We start from the raw sequence: 13,126 nt of genomic DNA, 5'->3' as shown, positions 1-13,126 counted from the left end.
GCCATTGGTGAAGGGGCAGCATTGGTTTGCAATTGATGGCCCAGGACTGAAGGGGTCATGCAAAGGATTTGAGGCTTGCCACCATGAAGAAAGCCTACGAGAGGCTATTGGTGAAGCCTAGTTACAGCGGAAGACAGTGTTTTAGTGATGACAGTACCATGAATGACCACCAAGGACAGCAGCAGCAGTGGAGTACAGGCATCTGGATCCCAGAAGACAAGCTGTGTGCTGCAAAGGGCATAGCTGGAGACGTGTGACTGGTTAAGCCTTTAGAGGAGCCCAGAAGATCGTGAGTTGGATCCCAGACATTGGAAGGTTGGAGTTTGATTTTTGCTTTTGATTGTGACTGTGCCCTGATATTTTTCCCTCTTGAAGGAAGAATGTATTTTAGTGGAGCCCACAGTTAAGAGACTTTGAATTTTAAAAGACATTGGACATTTTAAATGGATTGAACTTTTAATATGTAAAGACTGTGGGACTTTAGATCTTGGGGATGAATAAGAAAGTAAAGGTTGAGGCTTATTTTTTAATGTTTATCCTTTTTATTAAGTTATAAAAGTAAAATGCATGCTAAATAGAGAAGGAGAAAAGAAGTCACAACTTTACTTAGTAAACACAACTTTACACTTTGGACACTTTTCTAATTTTTGGCTGACAAACCAGTGCAAAGATACATAAGCATATTCCAAAAGGGATTACCAGGAAAATGTTTGCAAAGACGTGCACATTCTGCAGCAGCAGGGCCAGGTGCTTCTTTCCAAGGCCTCGATGTTCAGACTCCTGCAGAGCGTGCCAGTCACTTTAATGAGCACATTTAAAAAGGACTCCGTGTCATATCATCAACTCAAAATCCCAAAACTGAAGCAGCAGAATGGTTCCAAAAACACTATTTACATTTCCCATGAACTCGGCTGTTTAAATGACAGATTGGCCACAAAGCCAATTTTAAAATGTGGGATTCTTCCCCTGCCGTAGCACAGTCTCTCTGAGGGCAAGATCCTCTGCACAGTTGGTTTTACTCCCCAAAATAAGGCCCTGGAATGCATGTTGAATAACTGTAGTGATCTTTATCTCTGTCTGTAGATTTTTTTTTCATGGTCTCTATCATTTCAGAATTCTCCATCTTGTCCACATCCTCTTTCTGTTTGTTCTTCTCAGTTTGTATTTCTAAAATCTTACTTCTTGAAGCTTGTTTTAGTTGTAGTCTCTTCTTTCTGACATCAAGCAGCTTTGTCTCCAGTTCTGTAAACTCCTCCTGTGACTTCATTATTAACTTTTGTAGCTTTAATATGTGCTTCATGTCATCAGTGAGCACACCACTCTCAGGGCCCACGGTCTCCGTGTTATTCTGAAGTGCAGCTGAAAGTTTCATCCTGCTCAGTGCAAGACTTTTCATTTCAAAATTACTTCTTACATCTTCAATTTCATTCTCCAGGTCTTCAACTTTAATTTCAATCTCTTTTTCTTGCATGATCTGTTCTGGAGTTTTTTTTTCATCTGCATTGATCATGGACTTATATTCTAAGAGCTGTTGTTTTGTCTGAGCTCTCAGCCTGAGCAGCAGGCTAATGAGGTCCTTGATGCGCTGCTCTGCGGACTCATCCACTCGCTGATCCACTGCACTCCACTGGCCTCAGTCCCGCCTCCCCGGAGGCTGCTCCATTGCAGAGGCCCCAGTTTTGATCTCCACAGAACACAACCCAGATGTTCTTCCCGCCACGAAATTGACTCTCGGAAGTGCCTATCCCCTTCGTCCACGGGTTGAGGTTTAATAGTGATGTGTTTGTGTGTCAAGTTGACAAGGGGTCAATTGTACTGGCTGGTTTTGTGTGTCAACTTGACACAGGGTGGAGTTATCACAGAGAAGGGAGTTTCAGTTGGGGAAGTGCCTACATGAGACCAGCTGTGGGGCATTTTCTCAATTGCCCCTTGTGGATGGTACCATCCTTGGGCTGGAAATCTTGGGTTCTATAAGAGAGCAGGCTGAGCAAGCCAGGAGAAGCAAGCCAGTAAGGAACATCCCTCCATGGCCTCTGCATCAGCTCCTGCTTCCTGACCTGCTTGAGTTCCAGTCCTGACTTCCTTTGGTGATGAACAGCCATGTGGAAGTAAGCCAAATAAACCCTTTCCTCCCCAACTTGCTTCTTGGTCATGATGTTGTGCAGGAATAGAAACCCTGACTAAGACAGTGGTTTAGTCCTTAAGAGCTTTGGGTTAGTTCATATTGTTGTTCTTCCTATGGAAACCCCTTCAGCTTCTTTAGTCCTTTCTTTAACTCCTCCATTGGGGATGCCACGCTCAGTCCAATGGTTGGCTATGAGCATCTACCTTTGTATTTGTCAGGCTCTGGCAGAGCCTCTCAGGAGACAGCTATATCAGGCTCCTGTCAGCAAGCACTTCTTGGCATCCAAGATAGTGTCTGGGTTTGGTGACTGTATATGGGATGGATCCCCAGGTGGGACAGTCTCTGGATGGCCTTTCCTTCAGGCTTTGGTCCACACTTTGTCCCTGTATTTCCTCCCTTGAGTATTTTGTTCCCCCTTCTGAGGATGGCTGAACCCCCAGATTCTGAGAGATCTGATTGTATCTTCCTGTCAGACTTAGAGAGGGGCAATTAGCTTAAACTTGTTTTAAATAAGTTGTGTCTATACATCCTTTAGATTTTCCCAATGCAAACACAAAGGACTCCAGAGTACAAAACAAGTATTCAGTTCTGTAGTTTTTCACCTCATCTTAAAAAGTACATGCCTCCAAACCTTATGATCTTTGCATTATATAAAGATTTCTAGGAAAGCTGCTTATTGTTAAATTGTCATAGTTATTTATCACTCATAATAGACTTGCTACCTCCTGTGCTTACAAAATTCTGCCATTCTCTCTCTCTCTCTCTCTCTCTCTCTTATTTATGTCATAAGTTGATTAAATATTCATATGAACAGATCTATGTGATAACTTGTATGGATTAGTGAAACATCCTGTTTGTATGGTATTCTTTCTAACCCGATTCTCTTCAGTAAATGAAGCTCCTTGGGTAACTATGGCAGGCAGTGTGTGTGTAGAATGAGATCTATGGTCAAAAGAAAGCGTTAAACAGGTGAAATTATACTAGAAAAGGTGCTCACTTCTTTCCTTTCACAGCTTCATAGGGCGTGTTGTATTTCTTCCTGGTAGAAAAGAGTTCCACCATTTCTGGAATGTAGTTTGCAAATAGTATCTAAAATAATAAGTAAAAAAAAAAAAATCCTCAGGGCTCTTTATTTTGAAAGATACTCCCAAAATTGTAAGACTACAAAGAGCAATACAAGTATGCATACATGCCTTTCATCTAGCACTGTGGTCCTCAACCTTCCTAATGCTGTGACCCTTTAGTACAGTTCCTCATGTTGTGGGGACCCCCAACACAAAATTATTTTTGTTGCTACTTCATAACTGTAATTTTGCTACTGTTGTGAACCATAACATAAAATATTTTGGACATATGGGTTTGACAAAGTGGTTTGGTTTTGTCTCACAGGTTGAGAACCACTGATCTAGCAGAAGTCTATAACAGTGAAAAAAAGAGACCATATATTTCTAGGGTTTTTTTTTTACGAGTTAGGATTTTGATTACAATTAACAAATGACCTTCAGATTTCAAAATGATAAATGTAAATATTAGCCAATCACTCTATGAATTTGTCCCTTGATTGTAAAGAAATTTTTTTCCTTCTTGCTCTGGCCCAAAGATATATTATTTATTATATGTAAGTACACTGTAGCTGTCTTCAGACACATCAGAAGAGGGCATCAGATCTCACTACAGATGATTGCAAGCCACCATGTGGTTGCTGGGATTTGAACTCAGGACCTCCGGAAGAGCAGTCAATGCTCCTAACTGCTGAGCCATCTCTCCAGCCCCTTGTTGAGGAATCTTAATCCAGAAACATGACTGCTATGGCAAGGGATCACATCCAAAGACCTTCTAGGTCTATGCGATCTGGCTAGAATACAGACATGCCCTTAGTATACACATTTAATCCCTAACAATGAAGGTGAAGGTAAAGTTAGTTTGTAGAAGGAAGCAGCCATGCTTGAAAGTGTCATCTATCTGAGGGGTAGACGAAGTGATGAATCAGAGAAAGATTTGACAGAGTGAGTCAGAGGTAGGATACACCCAACTCTCATGAGAACTGTACAGGAAAGAGAGGGTACTTTCCAGCAGCACAGGGAGAGAAAATGTGTGTGTGTGTGTATGTGTGTGTGTGTGTGTGTGTGTGTGTGTCCATGACAGTTTTACTGGAATAGTTCTACTGAGACAGATTACAGAGAGAACAAGCTAGACACAGGTGAAGACAGAATGAACCAGAGAATGAGAAGGAGCCAGAAGATCAGAACAGATTGCCAAAGTTAGTATAAGGCCAAGCAGAGCAATTCAGGGAGAAGCTGAGAGAAGTCAGACTTGAATCAGCCATCTTGGAAAATTCAATTTTATGGAGCTAGATGCTTCCAGCCCTAGGCCTAGGGATAGTTAGAATGGAGAGAGAAACGTTCTGGGTTGTGTTTGCACAGCTTAGGTATGGCTATCATCTCGTTCCTTCAAGTGAGAAAATAATAAATGTGACATTTACACTTCATAATCTCTAACTTCTTTCTTATTATGATTTTACACTGTTTAGACTGTAATTTTTTTAAAAAAGCAGAAAACAAAACAAAACAAAAACCTGGTAGCTGCAGCTGCATATGTAGCAGAGGATGGCCTAGTTGGTCATCAATGGAGGAGGAGAGGCCCTTGGTCCTGTGAAGGCTCGATGCCCCAGTGTTGAGGAATGCCAGGGCCAGGAAGCAGGAGAGAGTGAGTTGGTGAGCAGGGAGAGGGGGGAGAGAATAGAGTTTTGTTTTGTTTTGTTTTTTCAGAGAGGGAAACCAGCAAAGAGGAGAACACTTGAAATGTAAATAAAGAAAGCATCTAATAATAAAAAAAAAAAAAAAAAAAAAAAAACAAGAACCCTGGTAGCTGGGCATAGTGGTGCACACCTTTAATCCCAGCAATTAGGAGGCAGAGGCAGGCGGATCTATGAGTTCCAAAATGGCTAGGATAACACAGAGAACCTTATCTGGAAAAAAAAAAAAAGACAAACAAACAGAGAAACAAAAATCCCTCTCATATGATACCGAGGGGACTAAGGTGACAACTGAACTGTCTGAAGGTAGCATTGGTTGTAAGAAACCACTGTTATGGTTCTGAAGGGATCAAAATGAGAAGCGAGGCTTCCTTTGCCCTCGGAACTCTCTTGAACCAAGAATAAATGCTCACTGATCTGTAGCTTGCCTGGAACTAATTGCTGGTGGAGTAAGTGGTCCCTCATCTGAGATGTGTGATGGCACAGAAGCACATCCTCTTCAGAAGAAGGTTTGGGTCTGACAGGCAAATATGGAGGAAGATGGGCTTGCTTGATTTAAAGTAGACTCTACCCCCTTTTATCCCTATGGACTAAGCAACTCCACTCCAGGTCCCAGGGTATACGATCTGGATACTATGTGGTTTGTGCGTCTTTTCACTTTCACATACACTGAATAAAGCAACATTCACCATGGAATGTTTTGTTTTCTTGCCATTTTAACTTAGTGCTTAATGTTTCTTTAATACTTAAGAGATAACAAAAATATTCCTCACCAAACTCCCAAGGGTGAAGAAAACGATGAAAATCCGTCCTAGGGATGTCTTGGCCACCACATCCCCAAAGCCAACAGTTGACATTGTTGCTGTCACCAGATAAATGGACTCAAAGTACGACATAGTCTGTGAGTTTCTTCCATTGAGCCAGGGGTCACCAGAATTTTCCACCTGTCCAAAGAGAGATGGCAAAGGAGAGGTCTGTGAATAGAAGACAAAGGAAGGCGAACAGTGCATCAATCTCCCCCAGTTCAAGCCAAAGACAAGAGCAAATGACTGTGACTACTGGGAGAGCTCTAGGACTTCGAGTGGGAGCCAGAGAGCCATATTCCCACCATCACGATTAGCATTGACATCTGCTGGCAGCATGTGGCATTCATCAAGATTTGGGACACCCTACAGAGCGGGTGCCTCCTGATGCTCTGAAGGCCTAGACCTACATCCTGGAGCCAGCAACCACCCTTCATTTTCATTTTTAAGAAGATGGGGAAAACCAGTAAGGAAGCTGAGCATGGTTCCAGTGAGCATAAGCCCACAACCTTAGCGTCTAAGGAACAATAAACTTTCCAAATTGATTGGAACACGGCGGTACCATCTCGTGAATTGGAATCCCACACAGAATAAAAGGAGAAGGCAAGCTAAGCACAGGCCCTTGTACATGTATTGCTCTTACGGAGAAGGCAAGCTAAGCACAGGCCCTTGTACATGTATTGCTCTTACGGAGAAGGCAAGCTAAGCACAGGCTCTTGTACATGTATTGCTCTTACGGAGTGCACACACCTGGCTGCCTTACTCTCTACGACTTCCTCGCCGTGATGGACTATACCCTTAAATAGGAGCCAAAATAAATCTTCCTTACGGGGGTCCTGTCAACTCTTTCACGATGGCAATGAGAAAAGTGATTACATACATACAGATTTCTGTTTGTATTTTCATACTAATGCATAATTTACAGGCACATATTTATATATTTATATTTAAGATATTTATATATGTAATATATCAACTAATTTAAATACACATTTAAATATATACATTTATAATATATAGTTATATTTAACTGCCTTTTGGACATATTAGCTCCGTATTTCAAATCCCTCTCACTGCCCCAGCCTCTCTGAACTGCCCTCGTGTTTATGGTGGGAGAAAGCCAACAGCCTCATGCTGGTCCCTAAATTCATTCGGCTCCTCTTCTTACCATGGAAGCACAAAACCATCAGTAGATGGAGAGTGGGCTGAATTTATGCTAAATAATTAAAGACAAGTGCTTGTAGAGTTAGGTTTTTTTGTTTTTGGTTTTTTGGGTTTTTTTTTTTTTTTGGTTTTTCAAGACAGGGTTTCTCTGTGTAGCCCTGGCTGTCCTGGAACTCACTCTGTAGACCAGGCTGGCCTCGAACTCAGAAATCCACCTGCCTCTGCCTCCCAAGTGCTGGGATTAAAGGCGTGCACCACCACCGCCCGGCTTGTTTTGTTTTTAATGTTGTTGTTTACATTCTCCAAATCAATGTGGTTCAAGACAGAATCCTCTCACTCCTCTGATGGTTTCTCCTTATTTCTCTGAATGAATTCCTGCCATAGACTTCCGTTCCTTGAGGTCCTGGTATCTAGCATGCTTGCTCCCTTGCTTAGAAGGTTGAAGAAGAGACTTCAAAGATTCAGAGACACGCCCAGTACGTCAGCACCTGCACCAGGCAGCAGCACTGTGGGACTAAAACCATTCCAGGAAGTTTGGTAAGGTAGCACAGGTCGAGACCCGGAGAGTCAGTGGGCACACACCTGAGACTTCCCCAAGAGGTGTCTCTGTGCTTCCCTTCAGCCTAGCACCAGCCCTGGCTGTGGTGTGGGGTAAGCGCAAACTCCCCGCATCAGTACCCTGTGGCAGAGGGAACGGGGCCTACAACCTTACACAGCTATTCTGTTTATGACCCCTGGTGACCTTGAGAGAATGGGTGACCAGACCAGATTCTCCCAAAGAATCCAGAAATCCACATTTATATGAATTCTCCATAAGAGATAACAACTAACCAAAAAAAAAAGTTAATGAAATAATTAGACCAAATGAAAGATGCCTTCAGGCCCTGGGGAGCCCGAGAACTTCTCATTGGAAATAACATTGGAAGTAAAGGTAGTAGATATCTCAGTGGCGTTTCCTCTGGAATTCTGGGATAGCAATTGTTGCTTCTGCCCTGGAAAGGGCGCGAGCCTTGGTCCAGTGCTCTCAATGGAGATGGAGTTGCCCTATCTACTGTGACACTTCAGAAAAATCTCCTTCCTTGCCAAACACTCATGTGACGAGGCTGCTTTCAAAAATGTCCAAGGTTCTAACCGAGTTTGCATTCAGTATTTGACTGTTTTCCTAATAAGCCGTGCTGTATATATTTTTATAGTTATCATTTAAGTTAATTTTGAGAGAGATTCTCAAGTCAAAAGGACTTTTACTGTTTTCTTTTTGTTTCTCTGAAGGTTTGTGTTCTGAAGGCTTTTAACAATGGTCTTCAATTCTCCCCCAACTTCTGTTAACTCAAATCTCCCCTAGCAGTGAAGCCCAGAACCCTTCCTTTTTTTTTTTTTTAAAGACTTATTTTATTTATGAGTACACTGTAGCTGTCTTCAGACACACCAGAAGAGGGCATCAGATCCCATTACAGATAGTTGTGAGCCACCATGTGGTTGCTGGGATTTGAACTCAGGACCTCCGGAAGAGCAGTCAGTGCTCTTAACCACTGAGCCATTTCTTCAGCCTTAGAACCCTTTCTATTGAGGAAACTTACAGTGCCCCAATCTGCAGAGCAGAAACAAGCCCTTCCCTGTGGATATTTCCAGAAGAATGAGGATGGCTCCAAATCTCTCTTTTCCAATAGCAAGTCAACTGCTCCGCAATAACCATCCAGGTTTACTGAGTCTGGAACTCTCTCATTGGCTTCCTACCCATTGGTGAGTGGGTCCTTCCAGCGTACCACCCCCCACCCCCTTACACCCCCACCCCCACCCCCAGTGCTGGAGATGAATCCACAGCCTTGAACAGGCCAGTGCTCCACCACTGGACTGCACCCCAGTCCTAGCTTCTTCATCCTTTCATGTTTACACAGTTATTCAAAATCTAAGAATCCTCAAGCCTCCACGAAGATTTATCAACAAATCTAATGCTTTATATGTCATGCACCTTTAGACCTAATGAGATTTTTCACTGACACCAGATTTAGAAATAATGGAAGAGGAAACAAAGCTACCTTTTTGTTTGTTTCTTTGTTTTTTGTTTTTGTTTTTGTTTTTGTTTTTCAGGCAGGGTTTCTCTGTGTAGCCCTGGCTGTCCTGGAACTCACTCTGTAGACCAGGCTGGCCTCGAACTCAGAAATCCACCTGCCTCTGCCTCCCAATTGCTGTGATTAAAGGCATGTGCCACCACCACCTGGTGAAACAAAGCTATCTTGATAGTAGGAGATAAAAAAATTATGATAAATGAAGGTAGGAATTAAAAAGTAAAACCAAAAGAGTAAAAATAAGAAGATGAAACTCTGGCGTGGTCCCTCTCCTGTTTCAAAGAAAGGATGGTCACACTGGTGGGTGCCATTGAGGACTATAAAGATGCTCACATTAGTGGATGCCATGGGGACTGCGAGGATGCTCACAGTAGCGGATGCCATGGGGACTGTGATCAATTGCTTACCAGGTGAAGGAATCCTGCTGCTGTGAACCAGGTACTGAAAACTATTGACAGCAGTTTGGAAAGCTTCACTGAATTGCTAAAAGAACAAGGACAAAGAGCTGTTAGGTCTCTGCAGGCAGGCTCCTCATCAACACACACACACACAGTCCTACAGGGCTCAGCTTTCTGCTCATGGTAGGGCCCACAGATTGGAAGGTACAGCACTGCCTGGAGCTCTCCCCTCACCTTCCAGTCTGCATTGGTTCCAGGACCTCTCTATCATTTATGTATGTGTTATGAGCTTGAGAAACACAGCTGGAAGCTCACCCCATGTCGTGTGCATTTCTTCGAACGTTACAGATTTTACCATATCACCCAGCAGCCTGGTGTTTTAAAGGCATGAATGTGGATCAATAGTTAATCGATTTGTAAGGTTATAACTTCGTCTAATGTAGCAGAACAAAATGGCAGGAGTCCAGAAGTGGACTTGTAGTACAAGATTCGAGTAGATTACAGGGATGCAAGGGCATATGCTGAACTTAAACCGGAATAACTGAAGCAAAAGTACCAAGAGACTGAGGTCAGTCAAGGAAAGCCTTAGAGTTTAGCTGAAAAAGCTTCAGTTTCTGGCCTGGCCATTTGCCATGTAAAAGTAGTCTTTCTAGCCATGACTTCTTCACAAGGCATCAATAGCACTGAGAAGCACCTAGACTTTAGAATTGACATTTCTAGTAAGAGTGCAGCAATGTTTCAAAGGAGAAAGTTTAGACTTTTATTGTTATCTTTAAAGATATCTAAGCTACATTACTTTTATTTATCTGTAATGTAATGCTGGGTTTGAACCCGGGACCTTGTATATGGTAGGTGAGCACTCTCTCATGGAGCCACACCCTAAGCTCATGGCTCTACTTCTCCAAGCAACAGTTCACTGCTGCTTCTGCTCTCAGGATCTGAGGAACTGTTAGACCTCTAAACCTGAAGAGGGGTTTCTTATTTTACTAGCCGACAAGAGGTGACTCTTGCCAGGCAGTGGTGGCACATGCCTTTAATCCCAGCAATTGGGAGGCAGAGGCAGAGAGATTTCTGAGTTCGAGGCCAGCCTGGTCTACAGAGTGAGTTCCAGGACAGCCAGGGCTACACAGAGAAACCCTGTCTTGGGGGCGGGGGGAGGAAAGAGGTGACTTTTTAATTGATTACTCTTTTTCTTTCACAATTCTGTACATGTATAAAATGCATTTTGATTACTCTCTCCTGCAGTCCTAAGTTATCATCCTGCCAATCCCCACCCTACCAGTCTCTTTCCCGGACTCCTGACTCTTGGTTTTTGTTTTGTAACCCACTTAGTTTAACTAAAGCCGTCTTTTTTATTTATTTTTTTTTTTAATTTGGTTTTTCAAGATTGGGTTTCTCTACATAGCTCTGGCTGTCCTAGAACTCACTCCATAGACCAGGCTGGCCTCGAACTCAGAAATCTGCCTGCCTCTGCCTCTCAAGTGCTGGGATTAAATGTGTGTGCCACCACTGCCTGGCTTAAAGCTGTCTTCAAAACAGTGAATTGGAATTATCCATTGGAACCTAGTGTGATCACCAATGGGTACACAACTGACTCTCCAGCTCCCTGAATTTATCAGAATTTATCCCCATGGTTCATCAGTGAGGGGTGGTGTCCTCTGAGCCTCTCCCTCCCTCCCTCCATGCCTCCTAATTGTCAATGGGCATATTCTTGCAGACCTAGGGAACACATGCATAGCTACTGTGAGTTCACAATTGCAATGGCTATGTCTTGACCAGAAAGAAAGTACCTCTGGCTCTTACATTCCTTCTACCTCCTCCTCCACAACATTCCCTGAACCTTAGGGGGATGGAAAACATTTCTCATTTGGGGCTGAGCACTCATGTATTGCCTTTCATCACTTTGTACAGCCATGAGTCTCTGCAGTCACCACTAATCACTAGAAAAGATGGTGTCTCTAAGTCTGAGAGTGGCATCTGTCTGTCAGTATAAATGTAAGGACTGAGAAGACAGCTTTACACTATGAAATATAGCTAAACAATAGCATTCTGTCCATGTGCCCTTGGCCCTCCTCAGTGCATATGATCTTCCTTGGCATGGTTTTTTTTAGCCAGATTCACAGAATCAGGCATAGATTCCCTCCTATGGTACAGGTCTCAAATTTAAGCAGAGAGCAGTTGGCTAGGTCCACGGCAGCAATGCCATTGCTGCACAAGTGGGCACGTGTGGTGGTTTGAATATGCTTGGCCCAGGAAGTGGCACTATGAGGAGGTCTGGCCTTGTTGGAGGAACTGTGTCACTTTGGGGGTTAGGCTTTAACACCCTTCTCCTAGCTGCTTGGAAGCTAGTTTTCTCCTGTTTGTTGCCTCCTGTAGAACTCTCAGCTTCTCCAGCAGCACCATGCCTGACTGGAAGCTGCCATGTTTTCCCACCATGATGACAATGGACTGAACCTCTGAACCTGTAAGCCGGCCCCAAATAAATGTTATCCTTTATAAGAGTTGCTTTGGTCATGTTGTCTCTTCCCAGCAGTGAGAACCCTAAGACACCCATCTTTGTCTGGCAAGTTGGTCTTGTAGTCTGTAGAGTTCATACCTGGGTAAGCCCGGTTGCCTTTTCTACCACCTAGCTTGCACAGCATCTTCAGAGAGGGACTGTGAAAGCTAGCCAACAGAGCTTCCTCCCAGGCAGATTTCTCCATATTATGTAAAAAGATGTGCGGCTCTTTAGCTACTGGGCCTTATCACCTATTCCTTGTGGGCAACTGAGAAAAAGGACAAGAGGCTGTGCTGTTTGGGGGTCTCTAATCCCAGGAACTCTATGGGAGGTATTCCACCTCTGGCATTTGGGCTTGTTTAACAATCCACAGCTTTGCCAGATGTGGTGGCTCATGCCTTTAATCCCAGCACTTGGGAGCCACCGGCTGGCAGGTCTCTTCGAGTTCAAGGACAGCCTAGTCTACAAAGTCAAGTCCAGGACAGCCAGGGCTCTGTCACCTGAAATCCTTTCTTAATTAACAATCCACAGCTTCTAGGAGCAGCTTTGCCGGCTGCTCACACGCAGAGAGGTGATTCCCAAGAATGAATGTACAACACCAGAGCCTCTGTATTGGCCGACTTTTTGTTTTGGTCGTCTTGGTTTTGTTTTGGGTAGAGAGATCTGGGATTAAAACCAAAGCCGACTTACTTATTGTAGCTTTGCAAATCAAAAAATGAGCAGTCTCTGTACAATGACTGCAACATTGTCAGCCAGGGTGCTAAATGACAACTGAGGAAGTGACAGGCACCACAGATGCCAAGTGAGTGACAGGCACCACAGATGCTGAGTGACAGGGACCACAGATGCTGAGTGAGTGACAGGCACCACAGATGCCGAGTGAGTGACAGGCACCACAGATGCTGAGTGACAGGGACCACAGATGCTGAGTGACAGGCACCACAGATGCTGAGTGACAGGCACCACAGATGCCGAGTGAGTGACAGGCACCACAGATGCTGAGTGACAGGCACCACAGATGCTGAGTGACAGGCACTACAGATGCTGAGTGACAGGCACCACAGATGCTGAGTGAGTGACAGGGACAACAGATGCTGAGTGAGTGACAGGGACCACAGATGCTGAGTCACAGGCACCACAGATGCTGAGTGACAGGGACCACAGATGCTGAGTGAGTGACAGGGACCACAGATGCTGAGTGAGTGACAGGGACCACAGATGCCGAGTGAGTGACAGGGACCACAGATGCCGAGTGACAGGCACCACAGATGCTGAGTGAGTGACAGGGACCACAGATGCTGAGTGAGTGACAGGCACC

At 44.0% G+C, this 13,126-nt stretch overlaps 1 protein-coding gene and 1 pseudogene across 2 annotated transcripts in view; both read right to left on the bottom strand.

The window, feature by feature from the left end:
- Kcnu1 (potassium calcium-activated channel subfamily U member 1) overlaps positions 1-13,126 on the bottom strand; it is a 98,683-nt gene that overhangs the window by 63,736 nt on the left and 21,821 nt on the right. For both annotated transcript variants that reach the window (XM_031339402.1, XM_031339403.1), the window contains exons 7-9: positions 9,321-9,396; positions 5,654-5,824; positions 3,123-3,214 (exon numbers count right to left, since the gene is read on the bottom strand). In XM_031339402.1, the coding sequence (XP_031195262.1) occupies positions 3,123-3,214; positions 5,654-5,824; positions 9,321-9,396 (339 nt within the window). The remainder of the gene's footprint in view (positions 1-3,122; positions 3,215-5,653; positions 5,825-9,320; positions 9,397-13,126) is intronic.
- LOC116070724 lies at positions 661-1,914 on the bottom strand (annotated as a pseudogene).

Source organism: Mastomys coucha, unplaced genomic scaffold, assembly GCF_008632895.1.
Source record: "Mastomys coucha isolate ucsf_1 unplaced genomic scaffold, UCSF_Mcou_1 pScaffold22, whole genome shotgun sequence".
Taxonomy (NCBI): domain Eukaryota; kingdom Metazoa; phylum Chordata; class Mammalia; order Rodentia; family Muridae; genus Mastomys; species Mastomys coucha.
The sequence above is the reverse complement of the archived record's forward strand: the minus strand, read 5'-3'. Positions and strand labels throughout refer to the sequence as shown.